The sequence below is a fragment of the Episyrphus balteatus genome, chromosome 4 (genome assembly GCF_945859705.1).
Source record: "Episyrphus balteatus chromosome 4, idEpiBalt1.1, whole genome shotgun sequence".
Classification (NCBI taxonomy): Eukaryota; Metazoa; Arthropoda; class Insecta; order Diptera; family Syrphidae; genus Episyrphus; species Episyrphus balteatus.
Window position 1 is genome coordinate 67,823,654 of NC_079137.1, and position 22,639 is coordinate 67,846,292.

Here is a 22,639-nt window from a genome sequence, read left to right on the forward strand (position 1 = left end):
TCCATACATTTCATAAGGAAATCTTATTAAAATCAACGATTAATAAGGTTTTTTTAAGGAGATTTCTCATTATTTTTATAGAGAAAATCTTATTAAAATTTGACTGAAAAGTTGATTTTTTTTTGCAACTTAGCACTAGAACAAAAATCGCGATCAATATTTTCATGGCAGCTTGGTTCAGGTGGTAAGGTGGGCGACTAATGATTTGAAGTCTCCAGCTCGATTCCGGCCTGGTCGTGGTTTTTTTTTTTTTTTTTTTTTTTTTTCAAAACCCTACAAGTGCAGATTTTAAAACAATAAGGAAAACCCGATTGTTTTAATAAGGTTTTCTTCTTGGATGAAAACCATAGAGAAATCTTATTGTTTTTGTTCTATTTTATGTGGTCTATTTTTCTCTGTGTAGGAAGTATGGAACTACTTCATAAATTTTATTTTGATGGTAAACCTAAAATATCAGTGCTAATTTAATAAAAAATGCATATTATTTTCTATATTTAATGTATTTTTGCAAATCATAGAGTATTTATGCCGATTAAAGCAGGCTTTTTTCATCGATGTCTTAAAAATGTATAAAGTATTTTTTTGTTCAAAGACATTTTTTTCCATGTTGTTTTCATTTGAATAGGGTTGCCATATTTGTAGGTTTACATTCTTTATATTATTTTATTTACTGTATTTTTTTTTTTAATATAATGACTTTCGTTTGGCATTTCAAATATTTTTTTATCTGGCCAAAGAACAAAAATATAAATTTATTAGTCATGTGACAATTTTTCCTTTAAAATAGGGTTGCCACATAGAAGTTCCTATTTTTTCATGTTCAGTATCAACTTATCTTTTATTTGACACCAATTTTAACCTCTTACCTTATGACCTAAGTCGACGCGAACGGTCGCCGCTTGGACTAATATTATAATAGTCAAATAGACGTGAAAAAAAATATACCTCTTCTAAACTTTCAAACAATATCAATATTGATGGCTTTTGCATGAAAAATTATGAAACTATGGTTAAATATAACATAACAGTTCAGTAGATGAAAATTTCTAAGGTTTTGTTAAAGCAATTAATGGTTACAGCTGTGGTAACTTATTTTGTTTTGGAAACAGTTCGATTTTATCTACTATTTTATTTTATTTTTCCTTTGAATTTGCGTTATTTGGGAGCAAAGGATTTCATAAATAAAACATGGCCCAAAGAAGTTTAAGACAAATTTCACGAGAAAATATCTGTCTGTATTATAAACTATTAATATCCACGGGTCGTTTGAACGCGACACTACTCGAAGTGTCTTGCACTCCATATGTTTTGATGCAGAAATGTTCCTTGGGGTCTAAATAGTAAGAAAAAAGCTTTTTTAAAATTTTCTATCGAGCTATTCGTTTTTTATGAGCTTAATAAGTTATGAAAAAACGTACTTTTACGTACTTTTTCACACGTTTTTGTTAATAACTCTGTTAATAATAATGGTAGAAACTCAAATAATGGCTCTATTTTTAGAAGAAATATGCCTCTTTTTACCGGCATTTCAATCAAATTAGTGGCATTTTTAGATCTTCAGATATTCGAATCTAAGTCCGTTCATTTTTTCTGCCCAATTCGATTTCACTAATCAAAAAGTTTTTTTTTATAGAAGTCAGGGTATACTTTTCTAATGGTTTTTCGTATGCTGAACTCGAATCCGAAGTCAAAAAAATTCCATCACATCAAGTTTTTGAGATATTACCGTTAGAAAATCAAAAATACCCTTTTTTAACAGTTTTTGAGGTTATGTCATCTTGCGTGATAATTTTTTATAATTATATTTGTAGCGGTTTCTTAAAGAACTAAGTTTCTTCTTTTAAAATCCGTTTAAATCATTTCGATATCGCTTTTCTTCTCCGAGAAATCTTAAAATCAATTCAACATGTTTGGTGAATATTCTCTATGAAAAAAAATCTTATGTTCGTTTGGGTTTCATGGCAAATCGCTAAAAATTTTTGCATTCCTTTAAGTTTTTTGGTTAGTTTATGGGTAAGAAAATTTTTGACTAACCAAAAAACTTAAAGGAATGCAAAATTTTTTAGCGATTTGCCATGAAACCCAAACGAACATAAGATTTTTTTTCATAGAGAATATTCACCAAACATGTTGAATTGATTTTAAGATTTCTCGGAGAAGAAAAGCGATATCGAAATGATTTAAACGGATTTTAAAAGAAGAAACTTAGTTCTTTAAGAAACCGCTACAAATATAATTATAAAAAATTATCACGCAAGATGACATAACCTCAAAAACTGTTAAAAAAGGGTATTTTTGATTTTCTAACGGTAATATCTCAAAAACTTGATGTGATGGAATTTTTTTGACTTCGGATTCGAGTTCAGCATACGAAAAACCATTAGAAAAGTATACCCTGACTTCTATAAAAAAAAACTTTTTGATTAGTGAAATCGAATTGGGCAGAAAAAATGAACGGACTTAGATTCGAATATCTGAAGATCTAAAAATGCCACTAATTTGATTGAAATGCCGGTAAAAAGAGGCATATTTCTTCTAAAAATAGAGCCATTATTTGAGTTTCTACCATTATTATTAACAGAGTTATTAACAAAAACGTGTGAAAAAGTACGTAAAAGTACGTTTTTTCATAACTTATTAAGCTCATAAAAAACGAATAGCTCGATAGAAAATTTTAAAAAAGCTTTTTTCTTACTATTTAGACCCCAAGGAACATTTCTGCATCAAAACATATGGAGTGCAAGACACTTCGAGTAGTGTCGCGTTCAAACGACCCGTGTATCCTGAACCTCAGCATTAACGATTTGGGCCGAAATTAACGATTTTTGCTATCTATGTACCTATTTTAGGAAAATCTATTTATTTCACAGACATCTCTGAGGTATTTTTCCTTGACAAAAAAAAAAAAAAAATATTAAGAAAGCTAACGAAAACTCATGTATCTCTTGGAAGTAATGGAATCCGAAATTCGTTTACTAACCGATGAAGTTTGAAATAAAAGATTACACTCTTTGGCATTGATATGGAAATAATTTGTATGTTATTTGCTTTCATGTAACATCTCAACCTTAGAGATCGATAAAGAATTGAAGTGGATAAGGTGGCGTATACGTAACATTTGGTTTGTGTAAAAAAAAATGTGCATTGGCTTACATACCAAATAATTTAATAAATTGATTCGCTGAATACTTGGTTTTTATTTTTATAAACATTTAATTCACATTGGAAACGTTATTGTCTAACAGTATTTCAATTTTGGTTTTTTAAGCGATGACATTCACGAACGAAAAAAAAAGAGGTTGTCTGTAAAGCCGGTTTACGGACGATGATTTTACGTGATAACATCGTAAGAAAACAGGTTGTGTGCTTTTAAAATGAGCCATTTGAAGGGTTTATTTATTTCAAACAATCATAATTTACAAAAAAAGTTAAAAAAATACCTTTTTTCTTGTCTCATAATATTAATTTTTTTATTTTAAAAGCTCACAACAAAAATTATACCATTAAATAGCCAAATATTTTTTCTAACTAATAAAACCATTTTTAAATTTTTACAATGAGCAAAAAGTATTAAAATAATTTATTTAAAACAATCATTTTCATCAAAAACAGCAAAGAAAACATGTAAATTTATCTTCTCACGCTATTAAATCCATCTATAAAAATTTTTACACCATCTGAAAGCTTATTGTCTTAGCTAAAAGAATATATATAGATCAAGTCTATGAGACATCTACAAAAAGAGCTAGAATTTTTTAAACTCGATTAAATTTCTCAAAAAAATCAAAAAAAACATTTATTTTTATGTTCTCATGCTATTAAATGAATTTTTTCCCTAACAACCTTAAAAATAAACAAACTGAGTGAATTTAAAAAAAAATAATTTTTAAATACAAAATTAATTTAAATGAATTAAAACTTTTTCTGAGCTTTATCTGTTTGTTCTTTTCTTAATCACAACAGCTTAGAAAAAGTTTTTAATTAATTAATTTGTATTTAAAAATTGTTTTTTTTTTATGTACTCAGTTTGTTTATTTTTACTTGCGATATAGGTACTATAGGGCAAGTTTAGGATTCGTAAAAAAAATCGAACTCGAGATAACAATTTTACATGACATTACGATGATGGAGAATGCCAAAAAAGTGGGTCCGGCAATTCTGTCTGTCTGTCTGTCTGTCTGTCTGTCTGTCTGTCTGTAAGAACCTTGAGCTACAGCCTAAACTACTGAAGCGATTTTCTTCAAACTTGGTAGTTAACAGTTTTGGGTGATTCCCTAGAGGAGAAATTGAAGTTTTTTTTTTAGGACGAAAACTAACGGTACCTGTCATATAACGGAAACAGAAAAGTTGATTTATTTCAAAAACGGCTCTAACGATTTTGATTAAAATTTTTTTGCTTACTGTTACAGATAAGAGCCTCCTTTGATAATAAAAAAAATATTTTTTGTACCGTTATTAACGGTACCTGCCATAGAACGGTTTTTTGGATTTATGAATTTCTCAAAAACGACAAAACAGATTTCGACCAAATTTTTAATACAGAAACATTTAAACAATCATTATTTAAAAAAATTTTTAATTTTTCAAAAAACACATTTTTGGATTTTTAAAAAATATTTCAAAATTTTTTTTTGAAAAATCAATTTTTTGGAAACGAGTTGGTGAAAAAATTTGAAATTTTGTTTTTATGTGTAAATTAATTATTTATTCAAAATTGCATATCAACTTTTTTTTTGAAAAATGTTAGAAATTTTTTATATATAAAAAATTATTTTTTTAAAAAACGGCTCTAACGATTTTCGAAAATTTTTTTCTGAAAATTCCTTTTTATACAAGAAATAAAATGGCATACTTAGTTTTTTGTAAAAGATCATTTAAAATGGCATTGAATTATTTATAAAAACAGATTTTATTTTTTTTGCACCACTAACGAAATTCCGTGAAAATATCAAATTTTAAACTTTAACATTAGAGTAACTTTTACCATAAGAGCAAGTACGTGCGACCCCAGTCGTGCAATTTATTTTTTAATTACTTTCAGTAGCCTTTTTTATGAAATAAAACTTATTTTTTTTTTTTTATGAAAATAAACTGAGCTTTAATAAGAAGGACAAAAAATTAATACTCATTAACGTGTTTTTTTGACTTAAATGATATGAAAGTGTAAAAAACAATTTAAAAAACGAAGAAAATTGTGTTTGATGCAAAATTGTGGAAAAACAGTTGTCCGCAGAAAAAAAGCTTTGAAACAAACTTAAACTGTAATTAATTCTTGATTGGTTGTAAAAAAAATCTTTCAAATCATACTTAGTTTGGCAAAGATAAGCCCAGTTAAAGGACAAGAGAGCAAAAATCATAAAAACCGTGGTAACTCGAAAACGGGACGAAAACGAGAAAATTACCTCTTAAGTTTTTCGACCTAAAATGACCTCAGGAATCCATGGTTTTCATTTGGAGCGGTGACTGTGGGACACCCTGTATAATATTCCTCTATCTATTAAAAAAAAGGTAAATATAAAAAACGATGAAAATCGGTTAAAAACGGCCAAAAAACCTGTTTTTTAAAAACTTATTTTTCTCCGTATTCAGTCAAAACTCTTTTAACGATTCTAATTTTTTGCACATTTATTCGCATTTATCAGCCCTTTTGAACGCACCAAAAAAAAGCTAATAATCAAAAACTACCCAAAAATACCCCTAAAAAAGTAGGTATTTTTCAAAAATTCATATTTCGAAACGCAAAGTGTTGGAAAAAAATCCGTATGAGACGCATAATTTTTTTTTCCTTCATCTTTTACCTGGCACCTTTAGAATTGTCAAAAAAAAAATTCCCCTACCCATAATCAACATTTTGTCATACCCACAACACCTGATCAACGTTCAAACAAAACGTTATAGCGGAGTTCCAGAATTTTTTAGAATTTTTTCTTAAATGCAATTATCCTTAAATCAGTCTCCTCTATCTATAACAAAAAGATTCAACTCTCTACGACCACGCGTTTAGATTTTAGCCCAAATTTCATCTTTCCGTTTTACCCCTGTTTACCCTATTAAATGAAGGAATTTTTAAAAATCCTTCATTTGGATTAGGCTTTAGATTATTATCTTTCAAATAAGCTTTAGGAGATTTTTGTATCTCTAATAGTTTATTTTTAATTTTGAATTTAAATTTTGTGCCGCACTGCTAAAGTGCGAGAGTGGAACGCTAGAAAATGGCGTCACTTTTTTGTGATGGCTGCCATGGTTCATCGATTTATAAAACGTTATCACGTCAAAAAACTTTTTTTGAACCATATAATAAATCTTAGGTTTATATAATGGGGGAAATCCATCTGAACGACTGTTTTTTTTAATATTTTTTGTATAAAAACTGAAAGTATTTGTTAAAACTCGAAAAGCTATATGTATATAATATAATTGTAATTATGAAGTATTGATACAATTTTTTTTTTAAGTAAAAACAAAAAATAAAATGCCATCTCTGCAGCCCTTCAAAGTTGACGCCTCGAGTTTGCACCTTTAATCAAAATATAAAATTTTTTCTATTAAAATACATGGACATAAATTTAGAAGCTATGACATAAATGAAAAATAATATTTAGAGATCGGAAAACAAGGCTAAGACTACTGAAAATAGTAGCACACCCGTCGGCACAAAGACGTACCTACATTTTGAACCGTTTTAATGTATAAGTTGCATAATTTTTTTGGTCTGTTTTGAAAAAAAAAAAAATTCTATATTTTAGTGAAATATAGTCCCTTTTTAAAGTAAAATAATAATTTTTATATGAAAAATAACACTGTTTTGATAAAGTGATAAGAAAATAGCCCCGTTTTGATTGTCTCGCAGCTTTTTAAACTGCGATATCTTTTGATTTTTATTTTTGAAACATAATGTCATATATTAAAAAAATGAGTTTTCATTAAAAGAAACTTTAATAAATAAAAGCAAACAAAAAAGGCAATATGTTTATAAACAATTAAAAAGATCATCATCAAACAACTAAAAAACAAATACACTCCTGCTCAAAATTAACGCACACATTTTTCGTCTGAAGTTATACCCCTGCATCTTATTTTAAAAGGCTTTAAAATTCTTTGGTGCATTTTTTTGTGTTTTGTTATTGTTTAGCAAGTCGAAAAAATGCTTAACTGCAACAGTATTATCAACAAAAAAAAAGATAAACCAAATTTAACAATTCAAGGTCTGAAAACTGATTATAAAATAATTTTTATTTTTCAGAAGAAAAATTTAAAAAAAATGGAAGCGGGTGACGGTTCTTTCCCATAATTGTATGCAATACTTGGTATAGTCTCCTCTAGCGCATATGACAACCTGGAGTCGTTTGTCCATTCCACTAATTAACTTTTGAAGGTTTTGTTTTAACACTTCTTTCACTGAAGTTTTCAGTTGATCAAGACTGCTTGGAGGTGGATTTCGGTCGCGAATGCATCTTTTCAATATTTCCTACACATGTTCTATTGAATTCAAATCCAGATTTCTGTGTGGTTAATCCGAAGCTGGAATATTAAAATCTTGAAGATATTCTCAAACTACTCTAGCATGCATGATCGTGCATCAGACAAAACTGTGGACCAAATCTAGGGGTGATTGGAACCAGATGCTGTTCGAGAGCATCAGTCAAGTATTTTTGGGTACTTAACTTAGGTCTAGAAAGGCTCGCTAACTCCGTAGGTGTTGTAAAGCAGATTTAACTGCATGAAATTTTATGACTCTTCTTTAAAAGGCTCGCGGGTTAACAGACAGACTTCAGCAAATCTCTCCCGAAATCTTCCCGACAAACATATTATTCCATACCTTTAATTTAAGATCACTATTGTCTCATTTGAGAAAATAACCATGATGCTGTGGCATAAAGTAATAGCAGGACTTTACTTTAAAATAAATAGGATGTGCGTTAAATTTGAGCAGGAGTGTATTTGTTGTAAGCAAAAAACTCTTCTGTTTACATTTGTGTTTCGGTTTTTTTTTTTTTTATTTTACTTTGCCAAAATTTGATTTCATTTGACTTTTCGTAATTATTGTAGAAATTAAATATACGAATGAAATATTAACAGAAAAAGGATCCCAATATTTCATCCACAAAATAAATATTTTTCATATCAAATTAATTCCTTTTTGCGATCAATATTATTTGTATTCAATGTTATTTGCAAATGCTCACTGTTCCATATGTTATTATAAATATTTTGTTAATTTTTTTTAACAAAAATGGTTTTTTTTTTCCATTTCCAATCTCTCTTCTATAGTTTGGTTTTATTTAATTTGTTGTCTGAGAGATATTTTGTACATTATTTATATTGCATTTTTTATCAATCTTTTCCTCAGCATTTGTTGCATTTTATAAAATTACTCAGTCATATTCATATAAAATATTATTTTAAAATAAAAATATATCAATAAATAAAAATTAAATTCAATGTAGTAAAAATCCATTTTCTATAATGAAGATTTGTATATTTATGTATTTTCTATTTTGTATATTTTTTTCGATGATAAATCATTTTTAATATTCGCATTCTAACACAAGGGAGCACTCGCTGAGATTTAATGGAGTGCAAAAAAATAGAATATCGTAGATGGGAAAAAATATACTGAAGTGAGAAAGGTCTGTAAATCATTTAGAAGACGACATAAGGGAATAATGGGATATATATTTTTTTTTTGCATTTTCTAATAAAAGGAAGTGGATATTTCTCGAATGTTGCTTAGGGGAACGTGAATTATAAGGAAAGTTTTGTCAGATGGTGTTGATGAAAACTGTCATATAATATCAAAAACTTTTTAATATGAATAAATACATATATAAATCTTTACTAAATTAAATTTAGGTTTAAAAATGGTTGAAAGTTCTGTAGATTTAATAATTAAAATTTAAAGGAATTAATAATTAAAATTTAAACAAAAAATTATTTAAGGTTTTCATTAAGAAAATTTTGTAAGCTTAATTTTTTGTACAGCACACTTTAATTGTTATATTGAACAATACAATATAGTTTATAATCTATACATAAGCGACATTAAGAGTATATAAGTGTTTTATGAAAAATTTTAAAAAAATAATTTTTCATACGAAAAGTGCGAACATGGTTTTTTACGAAAGCAAAACTGAACAGTTGATCGTTTTCGGCACTTAATGTGAATCATGCCAAATGACCAACTAAAACATCTTAATGGTGGATACAAAAAACAGGTGGTTCAATTATTTGGTGATCGAAAAAAAATTGTACAATGATTTTTTTTTTCATATCAGAGAATGTTACGTATACACCACAGTGACCCACATTGATTAGATCTTAAAAACTTGCTGTGGGAATTTTTTTCGAATTTTAAAATTTATATGAGAGCTGTATTTTAATTTAGCTATTACCATTTAAAGCTCTTTATAGAATGTGAATTCAGGATTTTTTTTTTGTCAATTAAATTATATGTGTTAAATTAAAAAATATTCCATAATAAATGTCATTTGAATTAGTTATAGGTATATTAGGGTGTCCGTTATTTCCCAAAGTGATGTTTTTGGGAGAGACACTACCTAGATCGAAAGTTTAGGACCTAAATAAGGGGAATTTAGCACAAAAAAAAAAATAAATTGGAGGACACATGCCCCTATCTAGGGTCATACTTTTCCCATACAAATCGAGTTAAATCATTTTTTTTTAAATTTTTGTTGATTCTGGTTTGAAAATAGTTCCTTTAAAAGATCACATTCAAAATTTCCCGTTAAAATTGTTTTTATATTTTATTTTGATTTTTGAAATTATTAGCAGCTGTCGTAGTTTTTGCTCTTACGTTTTATTTTATTCTTTTTAAAATAAACCACCTTTTACAAAATTTTTAATGCATTTTTATTGGTTTTTAATTCTTTTCAAATATTGCATTAAAAAATCTGTGTATCAAAAAATTTTAATACTTTGACGAATTTTTAAATTTTTATTTGAAATTTTTGCAGTTTTTATACGTTTAAATTTATTTTTCTCGAACAACAAAAGATTTGTTTACAATATTTTTTACTGAATTTAGTTTAAAAATTATTCTACTAAAAAATGACACAAAAAAAAAGATTGCAAATAAAAAATGTGTAGTATTTTATATTATTTATTTATAATAAATATAAAATCAGTCTTAAAATTATTATTCTGATTTCGTGTGTTTTTCAAACATTGGATGAATACAGAGTGCATTTGCATTTTGTAAACGAATTAAAAAAGAAAAGTTTAAATTAACATAAATCCCTGTTTTCAAAATCCTAATCCTATACTTTTCTTCTTCCAATTTGTTTTGAAAGCACATTGGGAACCTTAAAGTTAATACTAGAATCGAAACGTGCTTTGTGTTTCAAATTGAAGTGCTAATAAATCTTAAGATACCAACTTGAAAATCTAAACTTATTTTCAAGTGTAACTTTAACTAACTTGTGTAAATCAAACCAAAAGCCAATAACATACATAAATCAATTCAAAACAAATCTTTCCCTAAAAACCGACAAGAGGATAATCCAGGTTCTGAGTAGTATCTGTGTGTATGTTGGATACACTTACCATTTTTAAGTAACTTAGGTACCTTTATATAAAAAGTAGAAAGATTATCGATACCATTCGTCTACCCCAGGTCAAAAAGTCAATATAAAATCTAAGTAATCTATTTATTAAAGGATCCCAGTCCCAGCTTAATATTTTTTTCTTGAAAGCTTTTATCTTATTCGAATTTATTACTCTGAAGCTGGTGTTTATCTATCTCTTTCCGCATGATGCAATTCTGAGAAGAAAACTTCCAAGACAAATTTATATGATATTCACCCTCATTCTTAAGATAAAAGTGTCATAGTTTAACCATGTTAATCGAATTACATTATTCACTATTCGCACAAATCCTCGTTATCATCTAGTTTACTTTTTTAGAAAGAAAAATAGCAAACCATCATAAGGAAATAAATCATTGTAATAATACCTGAGAGAACTTACAGAAAAACAAAGACAATTTTCAAGATTATTTTCTTATGAAAGAAAAGACAATAAATAAAATGCAATTACTAAAAAAAGCTATAAGGGTTGATAAAATTCCAATGAACTCTCAATGTTCTTGAATAGATATCACCACTCTTTAACTGTCTATCTTTCTTGTCTATAAAAGTTACAGAATGTTTTTTTTTTTTTGTAGGTTTTGCAAAAATGTTATAAAACAAAATTTATAATAACAACAACAAATATATTTTCCGTCACTGTCAAAGATAAAATTAAAAAAAAAAAAAAAAACTAAAAAATAAACAACAACAATTTTTTTATTGAACATCACACTGAGAAGGGTAAAGTTCTCTTACCCTGGAACACAGAGTTTAGTGATAACAATGCGCGCACTAGCTATATCACTGATAACAATTATATTTAAGTATATATTTTTATTCTATTCCATCGAGCAAATACGAATTAATGTCAGACGCTTGTGATTCGAATGCGAGTAATTTGCTTTACTAGTTGGAAATCGGTCAGCGGGGTGGTTTGAACAATTATAAAGAAAAATTGTCTGGGTTAGGATTCAGAATCCAACTAAGTTTTATTTTTTTGGATTTTCATTTAACGTTTTTAGTTTGTCGCTCCTTTATAAGGATTTTTTCGTTTTGTAAATTTACTATCTGTGATTGAATATTTAATTAAGTTTTAATTTTAAGTGAATAATAATAATAATAAAAAAACAACAGAACAAATAACTTGTGATAATAATTAAAAAAAAAAAAAAAAAAAACGATAACAAAATGATTTTGTTACGCAAAGGATTTACCACATCAGTGTTTGTAACTAAAAATGTTGCTCCCAAATTGAATTTATGGCGTTGTCTTAGTACTCAAAATGGATTATTTGTAAGTTTAAAATATTAATCTTTTAAAATTCTTCGTGTAAAAATCATTTACTTTAATTTCAAATATTGTTACATCGGAAAAGTGATTGAGAAAGATTGTGAAAACGTAATATTTTTTTAAAACTTTTTTTAAATACTTAACTAACACAAAAAACTGGGATACATTATTACCTTAAAAAAGAACTTTTACATTGATCTAAAATAAAGTGATTAAAGATTTATCAATTTTATCAGTTTTATCAGAAGTTGTATAACAATGAAAAAATTAATAAATAAAATTGTTGATAAATAATATTTTTAACAATTTTACATAACACTCCGGCTCTTAACTCTATTATAAGAGAAAAATTATAATTTAATTACATCAATTTTGATACAGAAAATAGATTAAATAAAGTACATAGGTTTTAATTTAATGATTTTTTGTATTAGTCAGTTTTGAAGTATTCCCAATTTAAAAAGATCATCAACTGTTTCCAGATGTAAAACTCGCTAAATTTTCAAAGACAGTTTTAAAAATAAAAAAAAAAAACTTTTACTCATAAAACTAACATTAAAAATGTGCAAACAGAATATTTTTAATGTTTTTTTTAGTGAAAACATTGTTTTCAAACTGGGTTTTGTTAAAAAAAATAGTTAATTGAATATAAGAAAAACCATTTTTGAGGGTAATTTTGTTATATCTTGAGGGAATTTTATTCAAAGTAGTACCAAGAAAAAGTCCCATTTAATACATTTTAACCCAATTCGCACAGCAAAAAAATAAATTTGATCCCTTTTTAAACCAAACGTCAAATTTTAATCGTGGTAGAAACTTTAACCAACATTTTAACGCAATTCGCACACGGCCTTATACTTTATCAAATAGCTAAACATTTTTATAACTTTTATTTAGTTAAGGTAAATCATATAGATAAGGAGGCGGTAATATTTGTTTGTGTTTTATTAGAACAACAAAAACAGTATTATCAAATAGTTAAGATAGCAATCATTCTAAGAGACATGTCATACAATATCAAGATTGTTTCCTTATTTGCAAAGATAAAAGGAGTTTAAAGGGGTTTACTTTTTATTTATGAAATGTATTGTACTATTTTATGATTTTGGAGTTGCTAACTAAGAAACTGAAGATTCCAGCAAGAGAAAGCAACAATTTGCCATTTGAAATGTTAAGATTCAACTTTTTTTTTATACAAATCGGCCATTCCAAAGTAATGGAGAGGACATATTTACGCTTGTTATTGCTTTGCTTTTTCATTTAATTAAACTGGATAACAAGCGTAAATATGTCCTCTCCGTTACTTTGGATTTTGGAATGGCCGAAATATTAATTCGGAGTAATCTAGGGCAGTGTTTTTCAATGTTTTCACTTTGACAGGAAACAGATTTTGACGTCCCACATACACATTATAAAGTATCAGTTATTAAAAAAGCTATATATGTACATTGAAACCCTTTTAATATCAGTCTAATAACATAAGATTATACTTTTTTGCGAAGTAATTTTATCTCGTCTTGCTGGACAAATACAAAATTCATATGAAATAATAGTAGGTTGGTACTCTTTGCAGAAATAATTGTCATTATGTTTTTCAAGTGAAAGTTCTTATTTATCAAAAAAAAAAAAAAAATAAAATGTTGTGTTGTTCTGCTGACAAGTAATTATGGATCAATTTCTTTAAAGACAGTTGGAGTCTTGCACTTCAAGTCCAATTGGGGATGGCTGTCAAAGGAAAGGCATTTTCACGAAAATCGGAATATAGAGCTGAAAGGTTTAATATTGGGGTATTTGGTTTCATGAACTCTTGAGCTTCTCCACAGTTTTTTTTTTTCGAACTAATTCTTCATTTTCTGCGTTGGTTGGAGTATGAAAATTTATTTTCATTCCCCTTAATTGTTAAACAGCGCTCATAATTGTTAAACAGTTTTCTTATGATATGAGAGTGATATGCGAAGTGAATTTCTGTGAGTGAGAAGTATTAGTTCAATCGCGTACTGCTACACGAAATTGTTCTTGAAGGTCCTTCATGTAATATTATTCAAATTCTATTCTTGTAGTTTTTGTCTTATGGTCACACCGCAACGTTTGCATTCAAATTTAACGATTTTGAATTTCAAGCGATTTTTTTCAGCTCAAAATTATTAAAATTATTAAAAAACTACCCTCACTACTATTATTGTGTTTTTTCTTGGTATTTTTGTTCCAATATTTTGCAGCTAACTAATTTCTATTCTTATTTCAAAATGATAGCTGTAATCAGAAACTATTTTTACATTTGCAAATTCAAATTTCTTACATCAACGAAAAAATTCATTCACTTATTTTAGTTAGAGAGATAAGCACAAAATGCATTTTTATAAAATATCTCATAATACCGCAGACGTTTACATATACACCAGCAAAAAAAAAAAAATTAATCCCTGATAAGGTTTAATGATGATTATTTCGTCTTTAGAAATAATTAAAATACTCTGTCTTGTCAATCACACAAATCAAACAAACATCGCTGTTTTTTTTTTTTTTATGCAAACAAATCTGACGTAAGTTTGTGTGAACTTTAAACTTTTATAAACAAAACACCCCTTACCATATAAGCATATCAGTGTCTATAATAATAATTTATAATAAATTAAGATAATAATAATAATAAAAAAAATTGATTGACCCAATGTATATGTGTTAATCGGTTTTGCTTGAAATCCCTCTATTATTGACCGTCAAGTGTTTTGTTCCCAAAAAAAAATTATATCTTTCTTTTTTTTTTTGTTTTTGTTGTTATTTGAGTAGGCACTTTTACTGATAAAAACCTAATTGATAATATGTAACTAATAAATAAAAATAACAACATAACAAATGGCAACAAAAACAAAAAAAAAAAAATTAAGTAAGTCAGTATGTTGCCACATGATCGAATCAAAACAAATAAGATTACGAAATACATTAATTTATATTTTCATACAAAAAAAGTTTATTTACGATTTTTGATAATAATTGTACCTATGAGTAGGTAATTCAATCTTATGTACAAGTTTGGTATTTTATAAGATATCTTATCAATCATAATAATCAAACAATTAGTGTGATATGACTACTGACTGATAACACTAGAAAAAAAAACCTTATTTATATAGAAGAAACTAAGCCAATACGAAATGTATGTAATTTTTATTGAAAAACATCAATACATTTTGGATTTATAGGCAATATTATTGAGTACCTACATTATTTTCTAAAAACATTTTTGATCATTAATCTTTGCAAAAAAAAAAAAAAAAACAAAAAATCCATCATAGAACTTAGTTCAATGCACAAAAGGTCAATCTATGATTGATTTGATTAAGTCACTCAAGCAAAGATCAATCTTTTAAAAGGAATCTATTTATCAGCTTAAGTTTTTTTTTTATTTGAAAAATTTTATATTCAATAGGCTTCTAGGCATTTATAAAGTATCTTTTGGGTATATTGTATCTTTTCTGATAAGACAAGTTAGATACAAAAAATAAAATCTAAAATTGCTACTAGACAGTTTTTTTTTTTTTGTTATTAAAAAAAATAAACGCAGACAGAAAAATATACTTTCTTAGCTTGAAAAAATCGATAGATCCTTTTGTCCTTTTTTCATCCACTACCACAAACCCATCACCCATCACTAATCAGTATTTCATTCTGTCTGCTTTGAACGATTAATTTTAATTTTTTTTTGTTCTTTCTTTTTTTTTTGATTTTTCGCAGAGTAAAAATATCCAACATGATAAACGAGGATTAATCTCAGAGAAGAAAACTGTTACATTTACTGAGAGGAGTCAATTAAAATACGCAAAGCGATTGGTCGTTAAACTTGGTAGCGCTGTCATCACCCGAGAGGATAGTCATGGTCTGGCTTTGGGACGATTGGCTTCAATTGTCGAACAGGTATTTATTGCTGGATTTTTTTTTTTTTTTCAAACAAAGCTTGTTTATTGAAGGGTGAAAGACCTTGGATAATGGTATACACTTTGGGGGATTGGATGAAAGTTGTAACGAAGCTTAATAAATTTCAAGGGATTTACGGGGTCTTAGATCTATTTTAAGGTTATTGTATTTAAATGACAATGACATGATATTATAAATTCTATAACAGAGTGACCGTTTTGCTTGAGGACGTGATTTGTCGCTAAAGAAAACATAAAGGTATTTAAAATTTAAATTAAGACAGGAGTCAGGGCATCATCTTCGGATAATTATAGTGATTTCTAAAAATAAAAAATTTTTAAATGATGAAATGTTAAGCTCTAAAAGTCACTCAAAATCATTTTCTTTTATTTGAAGTGTCTCTTTTAATATTAAAATTGAAATATTGCAATATTTCTATGATAACACTGGTCTGCAAGGAAATCCTCCTTTAAATAAAACTATACTTTTCTAAAGGATTTTTGTATGCTGATTCCGAATCTGTCAGAATTGACCTAGCACCTAGCACCATCTTTCTCCCTAGAACAAAAGTATACTTTTCTAATGGACTTTAGTGTGCTGATTTTGAATCCGAACTCAAAAAATTTTGGTCAGCTCTGGTTTTTGAGATATAGTAGTTTTTTTGAGATATAGTAGTTTTTTTGAGATTTTCTAAGAAAAAACATTAATCAATGTTACATGAAATCTTACGTTTTTTGAGTAATTAAAGTGTAAATTTGAATAAATAGGCCAAAATTGTAAGCACCCGAGTCGAACATTTGGCACTATTTGAAACCTATTTTAAACCCAAACATTCTCTATTTGGATTTAATAGACCATAAATATCACTTAATTTCTAAAGGAAATAACCTCTACTTAAGACCTCAAATAGTCGGTTATCGGAAAAAATCCCATTTTGGGTAGTTATTTAGGACCTAAAAAATTTATTATTAACCCTTTTTTAAACCTAAATAATCTACAAAAACTCATTGAATCCTATTTCCAAAAATTCTATAGGCTTTTTTGTTTTCTAAATCTAAATATTCTTATTAGGTCCTACAAATTCGAACTAAAATAGAATTAATAGGTGTGTTTTTTTGTTTATCTATATAGATTTTGTGCAAAAAAACGACATCGGGATTTTTGAAATCCATGCAAACATTTGGCACCACTGTACATATACTTTGGCAGCTGTCTGTCAAAAATGTTGCTTTTGTTTTTTTTTTTATTTTAACTCCGAAGTGGGAAGGCCATTACATCCATGTTGGATGCAAACAAAAATTTTCATATGGCCATGGCATCCATGTTGGATTCAAAAAAATTGTTTTTTCACAAAAAACCAAAAATTATCTGTATATTCTTAGCTACATTTTAAGACCATGACCATTAACATTAGTTGCGTCGTTCTTGTGTTATAAGCGTTTGAAGGTAGCCATATTGAATTTTTTTTCGATTTTTTAAAAATCAAATGTGAAAACTTTTTTATTTTTATTTCTAATTTTTCGAAAAAACTTTGGTAATTTTTTATACATATCTGTTCAACAATCTTATAAGGATCCATTTAAGACTTTTATCTGAAAAGTGCATTGCGTATATCTCGAGATATTAACATTTCAATGCAACCATGTCAAACAAATTTTTAATTATTTTTTTCTATGAGAGTTTTTTTCAAACCTCTTTTTCTCCGCTTTTTTTTTTGTTAATATTTTCAGATATTTTTGTATGAACACAACAAATAAAGTACCTTGGCACTACTGTTTTTATCGAGAGAAAGTAAAATCTGGATAATTATCTGGATTTTTCAAAAATCTATACAGATAAAGTTTTTGTTGTTTTTAACACGTAAATTGTTTTGATTTCAAAAATCTCGATGTCGTTTTTTTGCACAAAATCTATATAGATAAACAAAAAAACACACCTAATATTAAATTTAAATAAACGAATACCCGTGTTTATGTGGTAGGTAATTCAGTACTGAGCTGATTAAACATTTAGTACAAACCATAAACAAAAAATACCAAGACTGGAAAATTTCGTACGTCTTTCCCCCCAAAACCCTTTTGTGTACAGTGCTGTCTGTGAATATATGTGAAAGCCACCACGTTGGTAAATGACGTTAACACGCACACATTTATAGATTCACGACATTCACCACACATCCAACACGAACACAACGATAGGTTCACGACATTCACCACACCTCCCAGCTTGTAGGCAAACGTCAGTTGACCGCCGAGTTTCCAGTCTTGGTATTTTTTGTTTATGGTACAAACGATCATTTGTTGTCGAATAGTCAAAAATGCATTTGTAAATTTAGAAATTTTTTTTGCAAACCACAAAAAACACATATTTTATTTATCCTTAGCAGTAATTTGTTATCCTTAGCAGTAATTTGTTGCCCTTCACATGCAAAATTTTATTCAGCTAAGTACTGAGTTACCAATAAAACACGGTTCGTAAGTTCGTGCGACCCAGTCGTGCATTTTATTATTCTGAGCTCATAGAGCTTTGAACAAGCTCTGAACAAAAAAAAAGTAAATAAAATACACCACTCTGTCGCACGTACTAGCTAGAAATCAGAAAAAATTTTAAAAAATCATGAACCAATTTTTTTCCCATATTTTTTTTAATTTTGTATACACTTTTTAATTGATAAATATAAAAAAAAACAACCTTGGAAATTACGAAAAAAAAACCCATCCACCCGTTTAAGCCGCAGCTTCATGTAGAATACAGCTTATTGTGACAACACGCACAAACGCACCGACACGGACGCATACACCGACAGACGTCGCGTCATGACGAAAACAACTTTTTTAAACTTCTCCATTTTTGATTAATTTTGTTTTGACACGAAAGCACTACTTGCCCTATAAAAAAATTTGTCACTATAGATACAAAATGTCTTATCTTTTTTTTCACTTTCACTTTCATTTTTTTTTTCTATTAGGATTACTTTATTTCACAAATTAATATTTTTTCACACTTTTAAACGTAAGCTGTTTTTTCGGAAAATTATTATTTTTTTTATTTTCAAATACTTAAACTTTTCTGTTCAAAAATTAAAATTACGCGACAACACAGTCATTGATCCGCGCTCGCCGAATGACTTCTTCGAATCGCCTTCAATTTGTCAAGTGCAAGAGGCAATGGCGAAGGTCGTGCTTGTCTGAACTTGCATTTTTAGAACTTAACTAGAATTTGGAGTTTTCATAGCATCAAACTCTGAAAGAGTACAAATTTAGGGGTTAAACATTTAAGACACATGAAGTACATTTAGCACCTAATTAGTGTTTCAGTTTTAAAAGTCTCAACCTAGCTTCAATAGTGTTAATAGTATCTACCAAGCTTAAAGAGATTAGCCAGTACATACTAAGGTCTAAAATTCAGGACACAAGCAGAATATTTAGGATTTAACTAGTGTTTTCAGTTTTAAAAGTTGTAAATCATCAGTCGTGAAGGTTTCACAGAAGATACTGAGTTTTGTAAGTATGCAAAGCTCTAATTTAGGTTTATTTTAAGATGAGAAGTACTTAAATAGATTCTATTAAGTACTGTGAGTACTAAATTCATACATAAAGTTCGACTCGGGCAATGATGAATGAATTTTTTTCGAATTCAAGCTTTTTTCATTTTTTGAATTTTACTAGAACATGTTCTATAGTATACTAATGTAAAATTTTTTTTTACACCATCAGAAAAAAGACATTTTAACGAACGAAATGCCCATCGACTTTTTGAAAAAAGCTGATATTTTGACACGTGAATTTTCGATTGAAAATTAGGGTGTTTTTTTGGTGTTAAGTCAAAATAAGGTGAACAAATTAATATTTTAAATCAAATAAATTACAGTGTATTTGGGACATAATAAGGTAAGTTTTCACCAAATTTCGTAGAAAAATTGTTGTTTTTGAAAAAGATAAAAATAAAAAACCGAAAACTCGGTTTTTTGAATTTTTCACATAAATTTTGAGGTTATGTGAAAAAATTGTTGATAAAAAGTTGTAGATCTTTTTATTACCTACAACTTTGATATACAACTTTTTTCTATAGGATTTGTAGTTTTGCCGAAAATCGAGATATACCATTTTTTACCATTAAAAACTCAACCCACCCACTTCCCGAACTCGGCTCGCCCGTAATTTATTTTTCCTTTAATTTTCATCATATTCACCTCCTTTTCCAATGGGTTTCATTCTACTATGATTTTTTTTGGTTTCAAAAATTATCGACCCTGGTCTAACTCACATTTTTCAAAAATCATTTTTACAAAAATGGTACCTGATAGAATTTTTCTGAAACCAGATTTAGATTCAGGAAAGTCTAATCTTTTATAATATCAAAAAATTACACTGGTCAACAATATTTAACTTTTTTTTTGCCACAAGAACCAAAATATACTTTCCTAGTAGTTTTTGGGGTGCTGAATCCGAATCTGAAGTCAGAAAAATTTGATTGGCCTCCGTTTTTTAAATAATATCGTTATGAAATGCTAAAAAACGTCATTTTGGCTGTTTTCGAGATTCTGTTATTATGTGGGGTAATTCATAATAAACAAATTTGTAACGGTTATTATAGCAATATATATTCTTCTTTCAAAAACTGTTTCAAATTTCCCGATATCTCTTTTATTGCTCGAGATATCTTAAGTTTCATTTAATAAGCCAAAGAGAAACTAAACTTAATCTAAAGTATAAGTCACTGGTCACAGAATTTTTGCCACAAGAACCAAAATATACTTTTCTGAAGATTTTCGAGTTGCTGAACTCAAATCCGCAATCGGAAAAAATCTATTAGCCTCCGTTCTTGAAATATTACCGTTATAAAAAAAAACCTTTTTTTGCATTTTATAACGGTAATATTTCAAGAACGAAGGCTAATAGAATTTTTCTGATTGTGGATTCGAGTTCAGCAACCCAAAAACCTTTAGAAAAGTATATTTTGATTCTTGTGGCAAAAAAAGTTTAATTTGGTTGGCCAGTGTTGTTTCTGATTCAAAGACCGCTACTTAAATTTTAAATATCTCGGGCAATAAAAGAGATATCGGGAAAATTTAAACAGTTTTTGAAAGAAGAATATATGTTGCTATAATAACCGTTTCAAATTTATTCATAATGAATTACTCCACATAAAGACATAACCTCGAAAACAGCCAATATTACGTTTTTTGACATTTTCTAACGGTAATATTTCAAAAACGAAGGCCAATCAAACTTTTCTGTCTTTAGATTCGGATTCAGCACCCCGAAAATTACTAGAAAAGTATATTTTGGTTCTTGTGGCAAAAACCTTGTTGACCAGTGAATTATTTGAAGGAGAAAAAAAAGCTAAATTTTGCAGACCAGTGTAATTGGTAGAAATGTAATTGGTAGAAATGTTTCATTAACGGATCTATAAAGTGTCCACAAATCTCTGATAAGTTAATAAAATCTATAGTGATATAAATGGCACGCCTAAAAACTTTGATATAAATGTTTCACTTATCATGTGGATCAATAATGAAATTAGAGAAATAAAAATTCCTGGGTTTTTATTAATGATTAATAAATTTGGTCGGATCCTTAAATCTAAATTCGTTGAAATTTCATTCTAAGAAAATCGTCACTTTTTTGAATAACGTTTCGTAATCAGTTCAACGAGCTCTAAAAAACGTTATAGGTCACCCGCGTATATTTTAAAACCTTGTTTTTGTTACATAGTACACAATAGGCCCAGTAATTTTGAAATAAATAACTACCAAAACAAAAAATATGAAAATTAATAAAATTTATTTTATTTCATTTAATGGAACATTAAAGCCTACTTCTAACTTTACAAACACGGCTCTAACGATTTTGATAACAAATTTTAATGTTAAGTCGAAAATAAGATCTAATTTTTCAAAATAAAAAAAAAATGTTTTCTCGATTCCTCATTTTACCGCATACGAGTCAGTAAATTTAACGAAATTTTTATTTAAGATGTGTTAAAGTAGTCGTAATTTTGCAAATTTTCAAAAATACCTGATTTTTCAATTTAATATTTTTTGAAAATCAATTTTTTAAAAACTGGTCGATGAATTCTTAAATGTTGCACAAAAAATATTTTTTTTTGAAAAATCTTTTAATATTTCTATAGAAAAAAAAATATTTTTTTTCTACGGCTGTAATGATTTAATTTTTTACAAGAGATCAAATAATATGTTTCGTTTGGAAATAAAAAAAAAATTTTAAAGTATTTTCCCCATACACAAAAACAAAATGTTTTGTTTTAATTTTTTTTATAAAACTCAATTTAAATTATTCTTTTATGAATGTTTACATAAGAAATTTTAACATTCTAAGCAACCGTTGGCATAAGTCATAAGAGCAACAACATTTTAATAGATTTTTCAATTATTTTTTTGAGAAGTTTTCAACTTTTAAAACTATCCGACTTTATCAAATTAATCGTTCCATTTTAACTCGTGTGATTTGTAAAAAAAAAACTTTTAGCTATGAAAAACACTACTTCCCCATGGTACTTAAAACGTTAGGTTATTTTTCGATAACCCTGATTTGTAAAACATGAATGCCTCGAATTCAATGACAACATTTTGTCGGGCATAATACCTATGTCCAAAAACATTAATATTGAATTACTACTTGTATATTTAATTTTTTAATAAATCTGCAAAAGTTGGATTTTGGAAAACATTATTCTGCGAATCAGATTTATGTTTCGCTTTTTCTAATTTAATTTTTTATTTCCTTGACAAATAATAATAATCTACAAAGCAAAATCGTATTTGAAACTTTTTCTCTAATATTCTTACAGGATGAAAACTATTAGGTAGGATGAGTGAAAGATCC

General features: G+C 27.8%; 1 protein-coding gene across 1 annotated transcript in view; it reads left to right on the plus strand.

The window, feature by feature from the left end:
* Positions 1-11,445: 11,445 nt before the first annotated feature.
* Positions 11,446-22,639, plus strand: part of LOC129918209 (delta-1-pyrroline-5-carboxylate synthase) — a 32,746-nt gene continuing 21,552 nt past the window's right edge. The window contains exons 1-2 of the mRNA XM_055998607.1: positions 11,446-11,879; positions 15,612-15,791. Coding sequence (XP_055854582.1) covers positions 11,775-11,879; positions 15,612-15,791 — 285 coding nt within the window. The 5' untranslated portion in view covers positions 11,446-11,774. The remainder of the gene's footprint in view (positions 11,880-15,611; positions 15,792-22,639) is intronic.